At 48.5% G+C, this 21,653-nt stretch overlaps 1 protein-coding gene across 1 annotated transcript in view; it reads right to left on the reverse strand.

The window, feature by feature from the left end:
* Nucleotides 1-18,580, reverse strand: part of tmem260 (transmembrane protein 260) — a 26,454-nt gene extending 7,874 nt beyond the window's left edge. The window contains exons 1-9 of the mRNA XM_083683104.1: nucleotides 18,437-18,580; nucleotides 18,009-18,121; nucleotides 15,059-15,090; nucleotides 12,439-12,590; nucleotides 3,543-3,726; nucleotides 3,023-3,136; nucleotides 2,598-2,777; nucleotides 2,268-2,308; nucleotides 978-1,064 (exon numbers count right to left, since the gene is read on the reverse strand). Of these exons, the coding sequence (XP_083539230.1) occupies nucleotides 978-1,064; nucleotides 2,268-2,308; nucleotides 2,598-2,777; nucleotides 3,023-3,136; nucleotides 3,543-3,726; nucleotides 12,439-12,590; nucleotides 15,059-15,090; nucleotides 18,009-18,117 (899 nt within the window). The 5' untranslated portion in view covers nucleotides 18,118-18,121; nucleotides 18,437-18,580. The remainder of the gene's footprint in view (nucleotides 1-977; nucleotides 1,065-2,267; nucleotides 2,309-2,597; nucleotides 2,778-3,022; nucleotides 3,137-3,542; nucleotides 3,727-12,438; nucleotides 12,591-15,058; nucleotides 15,091-18,008; nucleotides 18,122-18,436) is intronic.
* Between the last annotated feature and the right edge of the window lie 3,073 nt (nucleotides 18,581-21,653).

Raw genomic sequence — 21,653 nt, forward strand, 5'->3', positions numbered from 1 at the left:
CCTAAAGCTGTTTGTGGATGACAGAGTGTGAGTCATTGTATGGCGGTGCCAACCACTGCCTCACATCCCCATTACAGGACAGACGGCGTTTGTAAATGCATTTCTGAACTAACGACAAAACACTATCCACTAGTGGCACCGTAAACACACATGTGAATGTGAGGCAAGAAATGGGAAATAATTATTATTGCTCAAATCAGCAAGGAAAGATCTTTTTTTTTTTTTTTTTTTTTTTTTAATTCAGCTGCTCTCTTACAGATTTATCTGTCAGTTGCCAACGGCTAACCATCCCCACACACACAGCCAAGGATTTTCTCTGCTTGTGTGAGTTTGGAAATTAAATGCCAATGTTCATGCTGTGTATGCACAACATTGTGTTTATTGTCATCTACAATCCAATGTTTATTTCTAAATAATTAAAAGGCAAAAATACATTAAAAATCCCCCTGTGTGTGTGTGTGTGTGCGTGTGCGTGCGTGTGTGTGTGTGTGTGTGTGTGTGTGTGTGTAAAGCCAAGTGTATCAAAGCGTGCCCCAGGAAAGGGGGAAGCAGGGGGTCGAGAGTACCCCAGGGAGCCCCTCTCATGGGTTTTCCAGCCCCCTGGCTCTGCTCTCCCTTATCAGTGCCACCCCACAGACCCCAGCAAAGGCACAGCTGTAATGAATTGCTGAAATCACAGAGCGCTGGTACATACAGATACATACATACACAGAACATACAGAGACTAACTGCCAGCACATACAGACATGTATACGGAGACACAGAAAAACACACTTTACATTTTCCCCTTCTTCTTCTTCTTCTTTTGACTGTGCAGCGCTGTGGCAGCATGACAGCTTTTCAGCCTCAGAGTTTATGTTCATGCTTGTTTTCAAGAGCAACATTTGACAATGGTTTTGTTCTGAGCCTTTTCTCTTAAGGGAACGTCTGTTTGAGTTGAATTTGGAGAGAGTGTGTCTGACAGCAGGATGTCTTACCTGTCCCAGGAGGAGAGGAGCAAGCCCAGCCCAGCCAGGATCAGCACAGGGAGGGAGAGGTCAGCCACACAGTGATCCAACTGAGCCCTGAACACACACACACACACAGTGAGACCCAACACCAATAACGATAAAACCAGCATACTGCATACTGCATGTAGGCCTATCATGTATATATCCACATACAACCGTATGACTGCATGACCATCCACCCCCATCCATCTCAAGGACACCACTGACTCCCTCCCACTTCCCTCTCATCCGACTGAGACACTCCATCCACTCTGCCCCCGTTTCCAATCACGCAGACAAACTCTTACGACAGTACCCTACGAACCCCCTTTCAATGAGATTGACAGACACCAATGAGTGTGTCCTCCACCCCCCCAACCACCCTACCCCCCGTCAGACCGCCTGTCAGTCACAGAGCACTTTCCCAGAGCACCAGAGATAGTTCCCTGCCTCTTCCTTAATACCCATCTCCATTTGACAGCTTATTGAGTGTCTATATCTTGCGAGTGTATATATGTGTGTATGTGTGTGTATGCGCGCGCGTGTGTGTGTGTGCGTGTGTCAGCTTCTCTACTGGGGTTTACGTCTCCAATGTGACATGCTTGTCATGTTCGCCTCTCTCCCTCTTCTTGAAGGTGTGCTTGTCCATCAAGCAGCAGGGGTGAAGGGAGAGGGGGTGGGGGGCTGGGCGGAGGGGGGTTGGTGGTGGGGGGTCTTAAGACATGCTCTCCCATCTCGTCAGCTGTAGAAAAATACCAGAACTTGGATGACGGTGGGGGGGGAGGAGGGGAGGTGGGGTGGGGTGGTGGAGGAGAGAGAGGGAGGTTTGTTGGAGAGAAAACACAATCTCTCCAGCTATATTGCAGTGTCTGTCATCACAGCTTGTCACGCTTAAACACCAGAGCCGAGTGATCATTTCAAACTGCTGGAATAACAGAACACAGAGATTTGGCCCTCTAAGCAGATTCAGTTCTGCTTTGATAGGAGAGAGGAGAGAGGAGAGAGGCGAGGGGGAAGAAACAAAAGCCGGGGAGAGAGGAGAAGAAGAAGAGACGGTCTCGAGTACTGAGGACGGGCTCTCTCAGAACCCATGGGTTTGCCTGTTGTTTAAACCATAAAGAAGCCAACCTACTCTGTCACTTCATCCAGTACGACCGACCGCAATAACGTAACGTTTGAAGTACAGTACGATCCCCCAATCATTACTTGAAGCGAAGAGAGAGAGAGAGAGAGAGAGAGAGAGAGAGAGAGAGGGATCAAGCAGGTTGAGGTACTCACCGAAGCATGGTGGTGAGGTTCACAGTGCCGTCTGTCTTTGCCTAGGTCACACAATCAAACAAACAGGACCGTCACACACCGCCATTCCCTGATGTCATACGTCATACTGGTGTTAACGGTAAGATTGAGGGAAAACTGAAAGTGAACTGGTACAGTGTGTGTGTGTGTGTGTGTGTGTGTGTGTGTGTGTGTGTGTGTGCGTGAGAGTATGTGCGTGCCTGCAGGTGCGCATGTATGTGTGTGTGTGTGTGTGTGTGTGTGTGTGTGTGTGTGAATGTGTGTGTGTTTGTGTATGTGTGTGTGTGTGTGTGTGTGTGTGTGTGTCAGTACCAGGCTGAAGGTGCCGTACTCCGTCCTCAGTAAGTGAGTCAGGAGGCCTGAGACGGAGGTCTGGTCCCCCCAGCTCCAGCGAGCCACGTTCAGGTAGGAGGAGACAGGTAAGTACAGGTACGGCAGGAAACCGCCCAGGAAACAAACTCCCAGAGTCACCAGCCCATACAGAGAGAGCTCCTGTCACAATGCCAAAATGACAACAGTTTTGCTAGTTTTTTAAGTAAATTACACACTTAGAGCAACTTGGTGACATAAATACATCGCCTTTCTCAAATGGAGGGAGAGCCAAGTACTGCTCCTGTCACAATGACAACATTTCAACAGTTTTGCTTGTTTTTTAAGTAAATTACACACTTAGAGCAACTTGGTGACATGAGTGCATGGCCTCCTCAAATGGAGGGGGGGCCGAGTACTGAACTTACTCGATGAGAGTAGAGACGGAACAGGACCCAGGGAATGATGACAGCCACGTACAACACCAGGGTGTGCTGGTTACACAGCCCCAGGCCACAGCACAGCGCCCCCCAATGGGCGCACTGACAAACGGGCAGACGAGAGGAGACCACTTAGCACTTCTGTCATTAAACTTGAGTAAAACATAAAAATCAAAAAGATAAAAAATTATCTAACACAAATAATTAGCCTGAAGTGAACAGATGAACAGAAAAACACAGTGTTTTCCTATAAGTGTACATTGTCGTATTGCCATAGTACTGGGAGATGCAGGGCCTCTGTGGCTCAGTTGGTAGAGCACGGCGCTAACAACGCTTAGGTTGTGGGTTCGATTCCTGCTGGGACCATATATACTGAAAAATGAATGTACTCACTGCAATGTGAGTCGCTTTGGATAAAAGCGTCAGCTAAATGGCATATATTATTATACATTACTGTTACAATATGTATGCTGTGTGGGGGTGTAGGGTGTGTGTCGCGCTGGGTTACCTTCCTCCTCTGGGGGGCACTGTCAGCACAGTGGAAGCTGGCGGTCAGGGAGAAGAGGAGGCCAACAAAGAGGTTGTTGAGGGAGAAGACCTCCGCCACCATGGACCACTGCCAGCTGAGCCTGGACACAGCAAACACCCCACCAGCAAGGACCGCACCCGGGCCTGGGCCTGGGCCTGCCAGTCTGGAGGGAAGGGGGGTGGGGGGGCAGAGGGGAAAGGGGTGAAGCACAGGGGTGACCCACACATCCAACCACTAGAGAACAGGTACGGAGGAGACCTCTGGAACAGTATGGTCTGGTAGCTGGGGAGAGAGAGGTTTTGAGAGCCTTCAAAACCCAACAGAATGTCAATTGTCGCATTTCTAAGCATGAGAATATCCCTGCTTCAGTACAGTATAGGCCTTATCAGTGTTATATGCCCAATTCAAGCATAACAAGTTTTCAAAAGGTGCTGAAAAACCAAACCCAGGTTAGGCGTATGACCAAAATACAATTGTATTGAGAGGAAAAAAATAAAAAGGCATTGACAAATATGGAAATTATGGAGTGGATCATTCCAACAATGACGGTGGTTAAGTTGAGTTAACTGCACCTAGCTAAAGCTGTGGCCATTCCCATAGCCCAGTCATAAGCTATACCTCTACAGAAGCCTGACACAGATAACCACCATGGGAGATATCTGCAGCTACTTCAATAACGTGTGCACAAAAGTTCCCCCCCCCTTCCTACTCTCCTGCCTCCGTCTCCTTAGTGGTAATTGAAGCAAACTTGGGATAATCTGTCGTATGCTAAGACCCTCCACTGACTAAAAAAGAGAGACAGAGGCAGAGAGAGAGGCGACACATGATGAAGAGGAGAAGGGGAAAGAAAAGACATACAGTATAGAGATGTATGAGTGTGTGTGTGTGTGGGGGGGGGGGGTGGGGGGCGGGGGGTGGTGGGGGAGTGTGTGAGGATGGAGGATGAAATGAAGAAAAAAGGGAGGAAAAAAAAGAAAAAAAGTTGAGGAGGAGAAGGGGAAAAAATGAAAAAGGGAAGAAGAAAAAAAAAAGCAGCCCAGTCCCCGGCATGCTGGCTCTGAAATATGAGCAGGCTCGACAATTAGGGAAGTCAGGCAGTATGGCCCTTTCCGCCATTGTGTGGAGTGGCTTAGAGTCCTCATCAGCCTATCAGCTAACTGACAGGCAGAGAGCTGCTCTATTCAGCACCGCAGATACAAGCTGCAGGCCAGACTGCTGCCAGGTCCCTTATGACCCCACAATCCCTTGCCGGTGACAGCTTCAAGCTCCATAGCAAATTAGGCGCTCTCACATTACAATCGCAGAAGACAGATTCCATTAACGGTATCTGAAATTGAGTAGAGAGCAGGCCCGTTATCAGACCTGACTCATAAGCACCGCCATTAATCACAAGGCATGATACCATTTATACATTTCCAGCTCTCTGCCTGCCGCTGTGATAGTCAGCCACAAAAGGCCTGATGAGACTTAGGCTAGGGGAACAATGGAGCTTTCTGAGGAAAGCGCGGTAAATCAGGAAAAAAAGGAGAGGGAGAGAGGGAGAGGAGGGTTGAAAAAAAAAAAAAAAAAAAAGAACTCTTGCTTGCTGACTACTTCTCCTCTTTTTCTTCATTTTCCCTCTCTCCTTTCCTCCACTCTTTCTTACTGTCTTCTATGTGAGGCAGGCTTGGAGTGGGGGGTGGGGGGTGTTGATGGGGTGTCTGGGAGCGGGTTGGGAGGTGTTCAGTCTTAGTAAAAGATAGCAGCGTCTTTCCCACTGCACCGCTCCAGGAATTAGTTGTAACTTGAAGGGTGGAAGGAGGGGGGTATAGGGGTAGATGGGGACTTTTGTTGAGGTGTAGGGACCCCCCGCACCCTCAATTCTACCCCCCTGTGTGGCAATTAACCCCAGCCCACACGCTTAGCAGGGGGCTGGTTTTGGGGTAGAGCAGGGTGCTGAGCAGTAGTGGGGGTCCCTGGAAGTAATGGTGATATTACACCAGGCTCGCTCTCTGACTTCAGCAGCCCTGCATGACAAGCAGACCCTGTCACACTCATACACACACACACACACACACACTCCTGTTCTCCAGCCCTTTATTCCCTCTGAGAGCCTGACACACATCTCTCTCTATCTCTCTCTCTCTCTCTCTCTCTCTCTCTTCCCCCCCCTCTCTCTCTCTCTTTCTCTCTCTCTCTTTCTCTCTTCCCCCCTCCCCTCTCTCTCTTTCATTCTCTCTCTTTCTCTCCCTCTCTTCCTCTCTCCCGTCTAAATGACCTGTCTGTCTGCACAACAAGACCACCTGGTACCCACTCGGTCTTCCTAGCCTCTCCATTGGCTCATTCTCCAGGCTGGCTGCTCCCCTGGTACACAGATAAAGAGGGGGAGACTCTGAGACCATTGTGGCCGTGTCTCCTGTTATCAAAGCTCAATGCCGTGCAGGATGCTGGTGTGGTTGAGACATGGCAGGAAAATGACATAGTTGACAATGAGGATATTTCATCCTGGACTGATCCAGCATGCCAGAACATCTCTGTATCATCACAAGGGTAATTAACTGTATGACAAAGGAATTCCACAAATATGCATACATGCTGGGGGAAAAAATAAATGTTCTGTATTTGAAGGAAATTGCTAAAATATTGGTCAGTTATCATTGAATACAGGAAATGAGTATAAACTAAAGAGAACACATCCCAAATGAAGGAGGGAGAAAAAAAGAAACGATTTGCCAAAATAACAAATCAGGCTCTTGTTGAAGTCAGAACTCCAAACTTCAATAATCAAATCTCCAGATTAGAAATATCTGAATACGGATGAAAAAAAAAGAGACATCAACGGTGAAATAAAACAAAGGCGAACCCTGCAGACGGACATCGGAACCAGCAGCGTCCTCCACGAGGACGGTGTGACAGCCCGCCTCCGTCACTTTGAAGTGTCAAAGCAAAACCTGCTACATTTACCCCCACAGCTCTACAACATGGGTCTCAAAGCTCGCCAGCACCGATCGCCTGTGCTCAATAATGCCACACAAAAAGCCAACACCAGCGGTCGGGAGTGAATGAAGCAACACAAAGGAGCAGGCCAGGGGCTGGGCTGTCACACACCCCCCCAGGGACCAGACAATGCCACAGTCGAGCCATTGCGGATCAGCCCACTGTTCTCTGACCCAGTGGTGGTTCGGGGGAAAGCGGCTGGAAAAGAATCACACATTCCTGAAGAGGCTAGAAACCCCGTGAAGTGGTGTCCCGGGCCTGACAGACTTGTGGTTCCAATTGGCGTCCACTGACACCCCTGGGCTTTGCTCTGGCCAGGCCACGGGGCTGAGCAGCACTGGGGATGTTTAGATAATAGGGCTGTGTTAGTGGATGCGTGCTGTGTTGCATTACATTTCGAAAAACAGACGCGCAAACCTGTTTCGGGGCCAAGCAAGGACAAGAAAGCCATACATTGCTATTCAAATACGGTAAATTATGATAATTTAAGCTACAGATGTCTAGGGGAGAGAGGCAGCACAGTACACTTTCTATTCCAGTCAAACGGGTATTCAAAAGCCACCCTGTTTGATCTGGAATTAATCTTGGCCCTGTCAGCACATCTCTGATGAACAGAGCGACCTGCTGCATATAACAGTCAGTTCATTTGTTTTACTCATTCATCTTAAAGGGAGTGAGGAGAGGACAGCCCATATTTTCCAGCACCTAGCATCAATAAAAACTCCCTCAATGTGCCCACACTGCTGTTCAGACAGAGAGGGAGGAGAGGAGAGGAGAGGAGAGGAGAGGAGTGGGGAGGGGTGGAGAGGAGAGGAGAGGAGAGGAGAGAAGAGAAGAGAAGAGAAGAGAAGAGAAGAGAAGAGAAGAGGAGAGGAGAGGAGAGGAGAGGAGAGGAGAGGAGAGGAGAGGAGAGGAGAGGAGAGAAGAGAAGAGAAGAGAAGAGAAGAGAAGAGAGGAGAGGAGAGGAGAGGAGAGGGGAATGGAGGGAGGAGAGAAGGAGAGGGGAATGGAGGGAGGGAGGAGAGAAGGAGAGGAGAGGAGCGGAGAGGGGAATGGAGGGAGGAGAGAAGGAGAGGGGAATGGAGGGAGGGAGGAGAGAAGGAGAGGGGAATGGAGGGAGGGAGGAGAGAAGGAGAGGAGAGGAGCGGAGAGGGGAATGGAGGGAGGAGAGAAGGAGAGGGGAATGGAGGGAGGGAGGAGAGAAGGAGAGGAGAGGAGCGGAGAGGGGAATGGAGGGAGGAGAGAAGGAGAGGGGAATGGAGGGAGGAGAGAAGGAGAGGGGAATGGAGGGAGGAGAGAAGGAGAGAAGGATAGGGTAAATAAGGACCCAAGCTCGGCTCAGACACTCCTCCTCCAGGAGAGCGCTCCAATGCTCCGAGTGCGTGCAAAATTAATCACCACAATCCCGCTCAAACAATGCAGCCACTGACATGACAATTTCTCCCAGAATGCCATCTTAATCTGCGCCCAACACAGAAATATAACAAAAAAAGGAGTGAAAAAAAAAACGAATTACAAAAATCCTGTGTTTATGCAATTCACAGAATAGCATTTTCTATTGCTGCTATTTCAACAAAGTCATTAGTCAGACACCACTGATATATAAATGTTGCTCTATAGATTCCATTAACTAATTCTGGGTGAATTGTAATTGCCAAGTCTGATCCGTCCCCGTGCCTGGTGCCTTATTAAGACTGCCTGTGGTGGGTGAGGGATGTAATATTGACGTCCGAGGCAGACACAATCTCAGGCCCACGGGCGAGAGGAATATTAAACTGCTACTCTGTTATGCCGTCTATCTAGACACCCCCCCTCCCCCGCGCCCCCCCCCCCCCCCCCCTCTCTCTCTCTCCTCTCTCTATCCCCATCCCATATCCAGTAATGAGGAAATAACATCTTCATTAAACATCTGTTTAACTGTATTACAGGATGAGTCCTGGGGGAACCATTGGTCATGCCGTGGATGGGGGTGGGTGAGAGGAGGAGGAAGGCCTCATGTCCTTACATGACAGTGGGCTACCATAGACACAGACAGGGCAACGGTCCAAAACACTGAAGCTTTTAAATCAACGTGCATACAATACAACTGTTCTCTATACAGTTCATTGCTGACAAGAGCAATGACTCTGAGTAGCTGGGGGCCTCTCGGGATGAGGACTGTACCTGACCACAACAGATGTGAGAGGGAGGGGCTGCCTGGCCACCGGCTGAGAGGTAGGGGGTGTGGAAAAGGGGGGTCCGGGGATGCTCAGTCTACCCCAACACCCGTCTTCAGCTGTTCCTAATAATTCCAAGTAACGCTCCCCCAGTCTCCAGTAACACAAACGCATATGCCCACATAAAGACAGACAGGCAGAGACACACACACACACACACACACACACACACACACACACACACACACACACACACACACACACACACACACACACACAATGGTCCAGCGATGACCCCGACACACACGCGGCCCTCCAGCAGCCCCACCCCTGTGGAAAAACAACCCACCTGAAGGAGCAGCGGGGTGCAGGGAGGGGGGAGCACCATCAGGACCATATGGTGGACGCCCTTATAAGGAGAGTGGGACAGAGCGCTAGGCAGGGGCTGGCACGGCGCCGGCCCTCCGGTCCACTGAGGTATCAGCTGGTCCACACAGGCCCGCTCTTGGCAGGTGAGGCTCTCGCAGGTGTGTCTTTGGGACGGGGAGGGGGAGGGAGGGGAGGGGGAGGGAGGGGAGGGGAGGGGAGGGGAGGGCGGGCACATTTGGTGCGCCTCACCGGTCCTGTTATCTAATCGTGCGATCACATTAAGTGTCAAAAGTGCTGATAGTTGTTGTTGATGTTGTTGTTGTTGTTGTTGTTGTTGTTTTAAACACTCCACCGGCGTTTAGTGTGCTGGTGTGCCTTTTTTCCTGGTCTCTGAGGATAACACTGGAAACGGAGTGAGATTCCTTTCAGGTAGCTAGAACAGATTGAGAGGAGCTTTAGCAGATAAAGGGTGAAATGAGGGAGCACAAAATGCTGAGCTCTGGGGATTATCTTCTTCCAACGGTACACATGTTACTTCTCACAGTCTCTCTCCAGACAGTCAGTGTGATGTTTCAAGTGCAATCAATACTAATTATTATCATTATGACCACCATCCTCAAAGGCTTGTCAAGGCCTGGTGTGAAAACATAACAAGACATGCAATTTGGCCATCAAACCATGTGATCAAGCCAAGTGGGCTGTAATTGACAAATCAAAGGGAGGCTAAGTGCTACATTTCCAACTTACGCAACTCACAGTTAAGGGAGAAATGGCTTCCAAGCCCATCAACTTACATTCCCTCACATTAAACACCGCAATCTGGCCGACTAATTTAAATTAATACATCAAAGGCTTGCCATGTTGGGAATATTCCAGACGAATTTCAAGGTCTTGCAATTTACTGTTGTGGAGAAAAACTGACTTCCAAGTCTGTGAAAAAATAAAAGTGATATCTTCAATGCGCAACACAACTACAGAAGACAAATGATATCGTAACTACCGTTCTCTTTGCGAACTCTGACTACTTCCCTGCTTCCACATACTTGCGTCACCAAAACACCACTGTGGTATAAACAAACATTGCCTCTACGGATTGGATACAAACAAAGGGGGAGAACCAATCATAGACACAGTTCTGACTTTAACTTTGAGCTCCACCGTCTTAAGTGTCCTTGAGAAGGCAGGTAAGGAGTGCCGTGTGGTCAGTCTTGGCATTTAGTCTGAGGAGCAGGCCTGGCCGGAGGGATCCCTACAGGGCTGTGGCATGCCAACCCTGCCATCCTACTGGGCATGGGCCAAGCACCCGAGGCCCCCAGCGCCAGACCCACAGGGAGGCCGAGACCAGTCCAGAAACAAACTCTCTCCTCCCCCTATCCCCCCTATCCCTCTCCAGTACCCCCTCCACCCCTCAAGCCCCTCCAGCCCAAGTCAGCCAGCTGATCTAGGGCCACAAGCTCAACCCAAAGCAAGCCGCAGACAGATAATGACTAAAACCTTTTATGCTTATTTTTCCAATTGAAAACCATAGATTATACACTCATACTTAAGAGCTTACCGAGGGGTGTGACTGGGCACTCTGGCTGAAGTCCTCAGTGCCCATCAGCCTGGTAGGGGGGTCCTCATAATGACTTTTCACTTAACTATAATCCAAAATTGGATCTAAATCCTTAGAGATGATTACAAACAGGGCTGCACTTTACATGCGTCGCAGTCCAAATATTCTTCTGACGGATCGCTGGCCGCTCCAACATACCAGGATGGAAGCGGCTAGCCAGAGCTTAGTCAAATGGTGTGATTGATTGTCTATCAAACAAATTCAAAATCAGAAAGACCAGTGAGTCTCTACCAGTCTTGAGAGAGAGAGAGAGAGAGAGAGAGAGAGCCCAAGACAGAATAACTCCTGTGCTCCGGGTGAGGGTGGGGTGGGGGGGATTCTCTTCTCTTCTCTTCTCTTTCTCTTTCTCTTTTCTCTCCTCCCCTCTCTTCCTCGACCAGTCCAGCAGGTTGTGAGTCACCTGAGCGGCAGGGCAGGGGCTGAGGCTGCAGTCAGTCAGTCGGTCCGGGCTGAGGGCCAGTCCACATGGGGAGAGCACTTCCTCCCCAGCCCCTGTCCTGCACCAGCAGGGGTGACCCTGTACCCTGACCCCCTCCAGCCCACCTGCCACCCGGCAACGCCCGGCCAAGCTCACAGGAAGTGGACGCAGCCCCCTGCAGACCACATGGGAGCACTCTCTGGTGGTCCAGCTCTCTCATCACCTGGCCCAAAACAGCTTGCTAAGACTATGACACAGTTTTTCAACATATGCCACGATTCATTTGTTGGAACTGTAATTTAAACGTGTAGTACAGTATATTTTCTAAATGTCACGGCGCGCGTAAACAGGGCTCTTTGAAAAGATGACAAAGGAGGAATATCCTGACATTAAGCCACCACCCAACAGGAAACCACCAAAATCAGCAAACGGTAGAAGTACGGTAGGCCAGACGACAGCTGGAGATAAAAACACACAAAGGGAGAGAGAGGGGGGGGGGTACTACTAACATGATGGGGTCAGCAGCAGGCCTGTCTGCAGGAGGAGAGCTGCAGGGTGGTATGGGAATGTAGAGAGACACAGTCACACACTCTGAGTTTCTGATTGAGTGAGGGTGGGGGTGGGGGGAGGGGGGAGGGGTACTCTTAGACCCAGGAGGGCAGAAGGGGGAAGATTAGAAATCGTGCCATGTCAGGATTGAGAGCATGCTGAGTGGTGGGGAGGGGGGGTCAGGCACTTGGAGGGGGCTGTGACTGTGACATACATACATACACACACACACACACACACACACACACACACACACACACACACACACACACACACACACACACACACACACACACACAGACACACACACTCTCTCTCTCACACACACACACACAGACACACCAGGCTGTGACTGTCACACACACACACACACACACACACACACACACACACACACACACACACACACACACCGGGTGGCCGATGGGTAAACATGTTTGTGGGGGAGAAGGGTGGCTCGACTCTGCTCCTGAATACTGAACAGAGGATCAGGGACACCATTGCCAGTCAGATAGCACCAAAAAATATCACCAACCGTTTCGAAGCGGCAAGATGCAAACGTCAGTCGGAAAGTGTTTAGGGATTAGAGAAATGCACAATAAAGAACCGCTCTTTGGGTGTGTGAATGTTTTGATGTTTTTTATTGACTAATTTAGCAATTTGCTGACTGACTTAGAAATACTCAAGTAATAGATACGTTAAATGTCAGAAGGATACCAGAACACAAGCACTACTGTGTGAAGCGGACGACCCATCTTGACTAAACTGAGGTGGCGTGATGTTCGGCCTTACCTGCAGACGGTGTAGCAGAGGGCCCCACTGGCCCCAGCTCCTAGCAGGCTGCTCAGCAGGTTGACACTGTGGGCCGGAGACAGGAAGGGCAGCAGGGACAGGGCCAGGCGGGCCAGCAGGGTGAAGATAGGGTAGCCTGGCGGGTGGGCCACCTACACCAACACCACACACAGAGGAGACGTCAGTAACCAGGGGACGGAGATGAGAGAGACAAGTGGTCCTCTGTGGCTCAGTTGGTAGAGCATGGCGCTAAAACGCTTAGGTTGTGGGTTTGATTCCTGCTGGGACCATATATACTGAAATGTATGCACTCACTGCAATGTAAGTCGCTTTGGATGAAAGCGTCAGCTAAATGGCATATATTATTATATTACAAGACAGACAGAGATGGAGAGAGAGAGAGAGAGAGAGAGGGAGAGAGAGGGATAACTTTATAGAATATGAAAATAAAACACTGAAAAATAGATGACGGGTCAAACATAAGACATATTTATTCCCAATGAGCACCCCGTGTGACAGACAATCGATCATATCGGATCCTAGATTCCATTAAGAATATCCAAAATGCTATTTTTACCACGGCCTCAAGTTAAGATGAACACGGGAGAATGGTGCCCATGACGGGCCTAACCCAAAACTCCAAGAATATCTCGCTGTCCCTCTCCTTAAATATCATTCCCAACAGCACAAGGTGTGAGATACATTACAATCGCAAAGGAATGGCAAGGGCGCGATTTCTTCAGACACATTACAAGGAATTGACATGGATGTCCGCCAGGCTCATTCAACTGTAAATACTTATACACGTCGAAATCAAGGCATCCGCCACCAAAATCCGTCTACAACTTAACCTCCAGATTTTGATCCCAGACAGAGGACCTTGGGTGAGCACGCAACTAAATTGTTTATAAAGGAGTGTGAAGGCACAGAGCGAGGGAGAGTGAGAGGGGGGCGATACAAATGTTAAGGAAGGGGGGCAGGGTAGAGATGAAAGGAAGCCGGCCATTCTAATTAGCCCCTCTTTAACGAGCACTGCACCTGAGCTGCCTCTCTGCTGTGAGTCTGTGCCCCAGCCCAGGCAGCCTAGCGTGGGTGGTGGTGGTGGTGGTGGTGGAGGGATGGAAAGGCAGTCCTAGACAGCCAGAGTGTGACCTGACCGCTAACTGACTCTGCCATGAGAGCCCCCCCTCCTTCCACCTCACCCTCCTTCCTTTCTCTTCAGCCCCCCCACCCCATCGCCCCATCACCCCCCCCCCCCCCCCTCTTCCTTCACTCACTTCCCAAGGACAGAGGACCTCCCTGGGGTCCGTTCTGCAGCACGTGGTGCCTGCCAGTCGCGGCCCCAAACCACCTCGGAGCCTCCGCCGCTCCCGCCCGGGGGATCCCAGCAATCACAGCAATTAGCCGCTAAGTCTCCTCCAGCCTGATAAGGGCTCAGTCATTAAACGCAGACTCATTCCCTGGTACTGATAAGGCGGGGCAGTCGGGGAACAGGGGCAGCTCTTCAAATGGAGCCGGCACTGAGAGGTGAGAGTGTGATGATTGCCCTACCAATTGCCCGACACTGCAGAGCCTCTCACCCGGGCCCATGGGCATGTCCAAACAACCGGCCCCAGGTCTGAGGCAGGAGATTCTGGGGGTGAAGTTAAGGCTAGGAAGGTATAGAGAGGATGGTCAGCAGTAGGGAGAAGGAGGAAGGGAGGGAGCTAATGAGAAGGCCAGGAGGGGGAGGAGCCGAGAGAGAGGGAGAGAGAGAGAGAGAGAGAGAGAGGGAGAGATAAGAGGAGGAGGAGAGAGAGAGAGAGAGAGAGAGAGAGGAGGAGGAGGAGAGAGAGAGAGAGGAGAAGGAGAGAGAGCGGCTGGAGGATAGACAATCAAAACACCCAGTTTGCTAAACAGATGGTTAGGTCAGACAGGCAGGTAGCACCACACAGGCAACACGAGGCAGAGAGAGGAGAGGGGAGAGGGGAGAGGGGAGAGGGGAGAGGGGATAGAGACGGCAGATAGAGACGGGCCGACGCGCGGCTAAGGGACGGCAGAGGGACGCGGAGGCCGTAGGGAGCCTGGGGATAGAGAGCTCCAGAGCCCTGGGGTTTAGAGGGGAGGGCCGGCGGCCTGGGGCCCAGGGAGGCCCTGCTAGCCCTGGGGAGGCCTGACAGACAGACAGGCAGGCCACACGGACTGCGGCACTAACGGCAGGATTACTGGCATAGTGACATCGACACAGCCTCCCTAAAAGGATCACAGCGGCGTAATAAACTTTATTAAATAATAAAACTTATTATAACTGTTAACCCGATTTAGTTCATTCTTCGCGGCTTACACACACACACACACAAAAAGAGGGGTGGATATAATAAGCCTTATACCGTACATAAGGCAAAGCCCACAAAAGCCATCGCCTTACCATTGACTTTAATTGGATTTGAAAAACGGGTTGCAAATTATAGCATTCTCTACTTCTAACTTGGTAAAATAAGAGTATAGAGGGAAGAAGGGAAAAAAACTTTCCTTTCACTGAAAGTAAATTAATCTGCTTTCTGCCCATGCTTAATTAAACTTCCTTAATGCTTATAAGAGTTAATGAGTGAATTGATTAAACAATACGGCTAATGCTTACCCCCAGCTCACAAGCAGCGGTGATCAGCTCTCCTGTGGAAGAGAATAGGGGAGGAAATTAATGTAAACCCAATAATTATTATTAAGAGACAAGTCTGCTCCAAAGTTTTCCCAAATCAAATACTTGCACTGGGGTTTTGCATTAATTTGCCTGGATCAAAACCTGCAAATCTTCCCAGTGTGACATATCCTAAGCGGCACGCTCATTCTCTTCATCTCTCGCTTCTCCCCTGATTCCCCCGCCACTCTCCTACACACACACACACACACACACACACACACACACACACACACACACACACACACACCTCGTTCCGCCACACACACGTACATATAAACACAACATTATACCCCCTCCTCAACGCCCTGCCACACAGGCGCAGACGTACACTGATCTGAGAGTGTGTCTCACCCAGTCCCAACCTCCCCATGCACCAGGATCCCTTCTCTTTCTCTCTCTCTTTCTTCCTCTCTCTCTCTCTCTCTCTCTCTGTTGTGTCTCCCCTGCTTCCATATTTCCCACACTCTCAGCATCTCCTTGGTCCAGACTCGAGGGGACACAGAGAAGGCAGTGCTAATGACAGGGAGAGTGCGTGGTAGGCTTGAGAACACAGCTGGATGCAGGGCTTCTGCCTACCTCTGTGTGGGGCACTGTGGTGGAAACTGCCGAGCAGACAAACGCTAGATGCTATTTAAAGCAGCCTCAAATCATTTTGGGCACAAAACCATTTCTGCCACAATGCACCCAAAGCGTTTCAAATGATACTGATTTTTCACCCAACGTTTACATCTCCCACTCATGGAAATTGAAATTTAGTTTAGATTAAATTAAATTGATAAATTGGGGCTCTATACAGCACCCTCTGCTGGTGCAAGGGAAACCTGAGCTTCTTCGAGCTTGCTATTTTCCATTTAAACACTGAGAAAAAATAAATTAATTCCAACTTGAAGTGAAATTAAACTAAATATATCCAGACAAACAAACTGCTTTGAATAGGAGGCTAGTGCAAAAACGGTTGAATGTAAACTCAATTAAACTCCCCTTGTGGTGTTGAATGTCGTGCTTCACAGTCAATAAAGCAATACATCATTTAGATCTAAAAAAATCTGTATCCAGAATATAGAATGAAAATGAATCAGTGAATGAATATAGGTAATTTTAGCTCTAAGCAACAATTACCAGGAAAACAACAACTATTTAGCAATTGAGAAAGCTACACTACACATTTACACTTTCTACACAAGAAATATTGACCCTAAAAAAAATATATACTGGTTTGCTGTGACATGCAATAACTAGAGTTTTGATGCAATACCGAAATGACAGAACATTGCAGTAGAATTTCAAACACAGTTGGCCGCCTTCCTTATTTTTCTGCATTTAACCCAGCTGATTGCGCTGTGCATTTTCACGTTTGAATTTCTGACGCATGAAAACCCCTTGTCTTATCAGTTTCAAAAACCATGAAACAGAACACTTTTCCACCGCACAGCTGAAGTACTTTCATCGCTCCATTTCACCTGGCATGAGTACCCTGCTACCTGCCGCCTCCTTCCTTTTCCACCATCCCTCTATCAATTTCTACTTTTTACTAAAAAAAAAACATATCATCCCTTCCCAGTTGTACACTTTTAGACCAACATAACAAATCAAACTAATATGGGGCCAACACATCAGAGTGGCAGAGCTTCAGAGATGCAGTGCTGCGGTCCCATTACTAAAAAGGGAAAAATATTGAGTCGACGGGGTAGCAGCACAGGCGCCAAGAGTCTTTGTGATAGCAGAGCACGGGCACCCACACCAGTCTTCCCATAATCCCCATCATTTCCACACTCCACATTCCTAGACAACAGCGTTCCCGCGGGGCTGCGCTCAGCCTCTCGGGGCGCATCACACCTAAAGAGATTAGGACACGGAGACGGAGACCTGGAGAATTCGGAAGGGTGTTCAGCTGGCACTATCAGAGCGGGCATCCTGCACCGTCCCTAAACGCTGTGGAGAAGGGGCTGGCCGTTTATTCAAAGGGCCCGGTCGCTCGACAGCAACACAAGCAGCAGGGCTACTCAGGGTTCTTTTTCTGCTGCTCTGCTCACCCATATCTGGTCCAGCTTTCCAAATGGTTCCAGTTTGCAAAATGTAGTTGCATGTGCATTTCCCCTTTGCAAACTGTGGGCCCGTATGCCAGTGCTGCAAAAACCAATGAGCGAAGCATTCATGTCCCTAAATCCACATTCACAGCAGCAAACCTGTGATCTTTCTAAGCACTGCCTGTAATTGCACAAAGCACTAGGTCTACTTCATAAAATGCATTTAATGAATGTTGTGTTAAAAATCCTAAAAATAGGATTTAAATTTGACATTCCAAACCGTGTGTCAAGGGAACCCACAGTAATCCCCTTCTACATAACACATGGGATAAACAGTTTTCTGCAACAACTAGGCCTAGCCTATAAAGTAAATAGGCCTACTACAAATAGGCCTAAACCAACGGTTTGGGTGACACACTGTCTTTCACAAAACAATGTTTTTCCTATAACCTACAGAGTTAGGAAACTTTGGATATCTGTTCTGTGCTTTTTAAGTACACATTCTCAGATGAGGATGAACCATATTATGTTAATGGCAATGCAAATGGTTAAGGAGACTTTTGACAAAAATACACCCCCCCTCCCCCTCATCCCATCCATCCATCCATCCATGATAGGCCTGTGCATCGGTAATCCTGACACCGGAGTAGTTTAAATCCCTGTCTGCAAGGAAGGGACAAACTTCTGATAAAGACATATAGGCTTAACTTTAAAATCTCAAACACAGCCCTTGATGCTTCATTCTCATAATTAAAATAAAGTTCTGTGTTCTAATGATGACAGGGTGATAGATGTTACGTCACACCAATCCCGGATTGGCTGCCTCAGTGTTTCCAACCATAACAAAGCCATGCTGCAGCTACCGGAGTCTCCGCCGGGGACCGCCCTCTGAACACGGGGCAGGTAGAGCGCCGACACACCGGCGACGGTGGCGCCCACCAACATCCAGCTTCTTCTCTCCTCCCCAGACATGACTCTAGAATTAAGAGAAAAACTATTATTGCAGCGTCAGACTCTTCACAACCAGACAGCAATATGACAATTTGTCGGCTAGTCAATATTGGTTGGTAGAGAGGCTAGCTGCAGCAGTGGAACAGAACATTGGAGAACTGTCTGGTTAAGCACAGCAATAACTGCACGCTAATGACACGATGACTTAGTGCATTGTCAGATATTCTTTGGTGCAACATATTATATATTCAGCGAAACATGCAGCTACCCTGTCGGGTAACTGCTTACTATTGCTAGCTAGCTAGCCTAGCAACTATTGTTATGCGCTGCAGTTACTCACGTGCACAGATCAACGTTGACGCGCGTGCAGCTGTAAGCGGATTCACAGTGACTGTAATAATAACATATTGATGATTACCAAACAAACGAGAGATAGCCTGCTATCAGTACTTGCATGGTCCACAACAGGTTATTCCGCCGAAAGTTCAAATGGTGAACACCGCTTATGATTTCACTTCCTGGTTTGACGCATAATTCCCGAAAAGGGACAGGACTGAGAGAAATGTACAGCTGTTTGACAGCTGGAGCTTTTAGGATTTTAGGATTTTTTGTTAGCCTAGGACACATCCACGACGGGACAGGGTGCGTGATCTCTCTTGATACCAGTATGTTCAGTAATCCAGTTAACATTTCTAAACATTTGGTGACACATTCACACTCACACTTACACAATCCCCCCCCCTCTCTCTCTCTCTTTCACGCACGCAGCTATAGTGTGCATAGGCCTATCTATTTTCAAAATGTCAATGTGTTTTAGGTTTCATCATTTTCAAATATGTGTAGGGTTATTGATTAGGCTCCAATGATAAGGTCTATTGTCTGTTTCAAAGTATGTATTCAGACATCAAGATGTATGTTATTATCTGATAACCCATAGTCCATCATGAATTGTGGGCCATAGGGCCCACAGAGAGGAGAGAATTCCAATGCTTAAAAAGTATGAGCAAAAGCAGGGACATCGTGGTACTGTAATGCATGCTACTTTTTTTTTTCTTTCTTTTTTTGAAGTGAAAACGGATGTCATACAGCACTATTAACAGGATAGAACAGACTGTCCTCCAACTAGCTCTGGAACAACCTCTCGGGGGCCTATCTCTATCTGTTAAAGATGAAGTCTAACCTGATTGTGCCAGTAATCACACGCTCAAAGGCGGAGCCCACTCTGTAAAGAGGCAGTGGAGGATGCACAATGCATTACAAGGGAACCAATACACAGTGACAGCTTAAGAGTGTTGACAAACCAGGTAAACCCAAACTCAAACATGGCCGCCCGCCTTATCGGATTTACGGCCCTTTGAAAGAGCCACGCGCCACGGTCATCCAAGCCCCCTTTACTTAAACCCCTCTGAGGTGTTAAAGTATGACTGATAGAGGCTTTATTTGTCTTTGGTTCTTAATGGGTGTGTTAATACAGTCAGTCAAATGGAAAAAGGCTGGGGGGTTTTTCTTAAACAATGGAGAGAAAAGAGATTTACCATGTCCCAAATGATTTACTGTATATAATGCTGTTCACATACGGTACACAAGTCAACATCTCCCCTCGGATCTCAAATGATCTTTTTGGTGTAGAGATTCATGGGTGATCTGTGTTTTAAATGTCCCTTAGACAACGACTTGTGGACTATAACTCGGGAAAACAATTGTGTGTGGAATTTCAGTTACATAACTGAAATTGTAAAAATGCCTGCAAATTAGCAGAAGTGGAGGGTATCTCTGATTGTTACTGAAACAAGGTGTGCACCTAACAGTCTCACAAGTGTCCATGTTCACAAGTTGAAGAGTTACCCTAATAAAGAAATTGCCCTATTGAACTGTTAATAATCCCACTATATCATAAATGAGTCTGATCCCTCAGTAAATTGAGCCCTTGGAGAGGTGGAGTGGTGTCAGCACCTAGCGAACTCCGAGATGGTTCTCTAATCCTCTCTCCCCTCTCACCACCGCCCTTACTGTCTAATCAGTCTTAAACACACACACACACACACACACACACACACACACACTCGCACCCATCCTACACACACACACACACACACACACACACCCCAGCACTCACCCTTCCTCACTCTCAGCTCAGCCATCTCTTCACTGTGATGTCACTGTTAATCCATGCGTGGTTATCCGCTGGGCTGCAGTGCTGGCAGAGGGATATGAGGAGGGAGGGGGGGGGGGGGGGGGGGGGGGGGGGAGCTGGGAGGGGTTGGGCGGGGGTCTGCGTTCAGGCACACCAGGAAGCCATCCTTCTAAACTCCCTGTTCCATTACTCTCACAAAACCCAACACACACAGAAAAGGAGGATTTATGGCAGGCCGTATCGATGCACAGACGGTCTATTTAATATACACACTAATTCCAGAGCACCCTCTAAACAACAGGGTTGTGTACAGAGGAATCCTCAGTCCTCAATATAGGATGTATGGAGCCCCCGGGCCTAGAGATACAACAGGGTTGTGTACAGAGGAATCCTCAATCCTCAATATAGGATGTATGGAGCCCCCGGGCATAGAGATACAACAGTTATATATCTACGCCATCATGGAAGTCTTTCCCCTTTTTGAGAACTTGAAACATCGGGATTTTTAACTTGTCACGACCAGGTGACCAAATTGGCCCCCACAAGCCCCCACAAGCCCCCTCTGTCTGCTCCCTGCTGCATCTGTGGCCTTTGCACAAGACCAATGCTTGGCCAGCATAGCTACATAAACACACATAGCTGCACACGTAAGCATACAGAGGCACACTACAGTATATGTGGCAGCCAACGTTAACGACACAGAAAACTCATCCCAGAGCCAGAGGGATTATGCAGCATCCCTAGCCCCCCCCCTCTCCCCCCATGCCTGCTGAAAACGCTGAAGACTTTTTATATTGACAGCTTGTCCAAAGATGGGAATTACCCACATGGGTGAAGCCCCAGTTCCATATGGCACCAAGCTATTAGCGAACATTAGTGGTCTGTAATGGCAGTGGTATTAAATCCATTCTCTTTGCAGATAGCCTGTGTGTGTGTATATATGTAGAGAGAGTTCATATGTTTTAGCTGGGGGGATTTGTAAAGAGACGTGATAGAGAAAGGGCATTGACATGAAATGGTGGTAGCCAGGGTCCTTAGATAGAGGAGGTTGTGGGTTAGTCTCTGTTGAGTAATTGTGATTCTGTATCAATTTGAAAGAAGATAGCTGTGTACACTACCTGTGTAGTAACAATGTAATTATTCTAGTTATAACCGTGTACTAATAACACGTTGATTGACCTATGGGTGGAGCTCCTTGCTCTCATCTTGTCGTTTACTAAAATGACATGTGTGCCGTTGTGTGGACCATGTAAAGCCTCTTGATGGCACTGGTGCTTCCTCTGCACTCTGTTGGTGCAATACACTGTCAGTACGAAGAGAGGGAATGTCTTAATCAAATGCACAAAACAACACACACACACACACACACACACACACACAAACATGTGGCCACTCAAAGAGATCTATTTGATCTAATATTTCA

The sequence above is a fragment of the Argentina silus genome, assembly GCF_951799395.1.
Source record: "Argentina silus genome assembly, chromosome: 13".
In the NCBI taxonomy this organism is placed as follows: domain Eukaryota; kingdom Metazoa; phylum Chordata; class Actinopteri; order Argentiniformes; family Argentinidae; genus Argentina; species Argentina silus.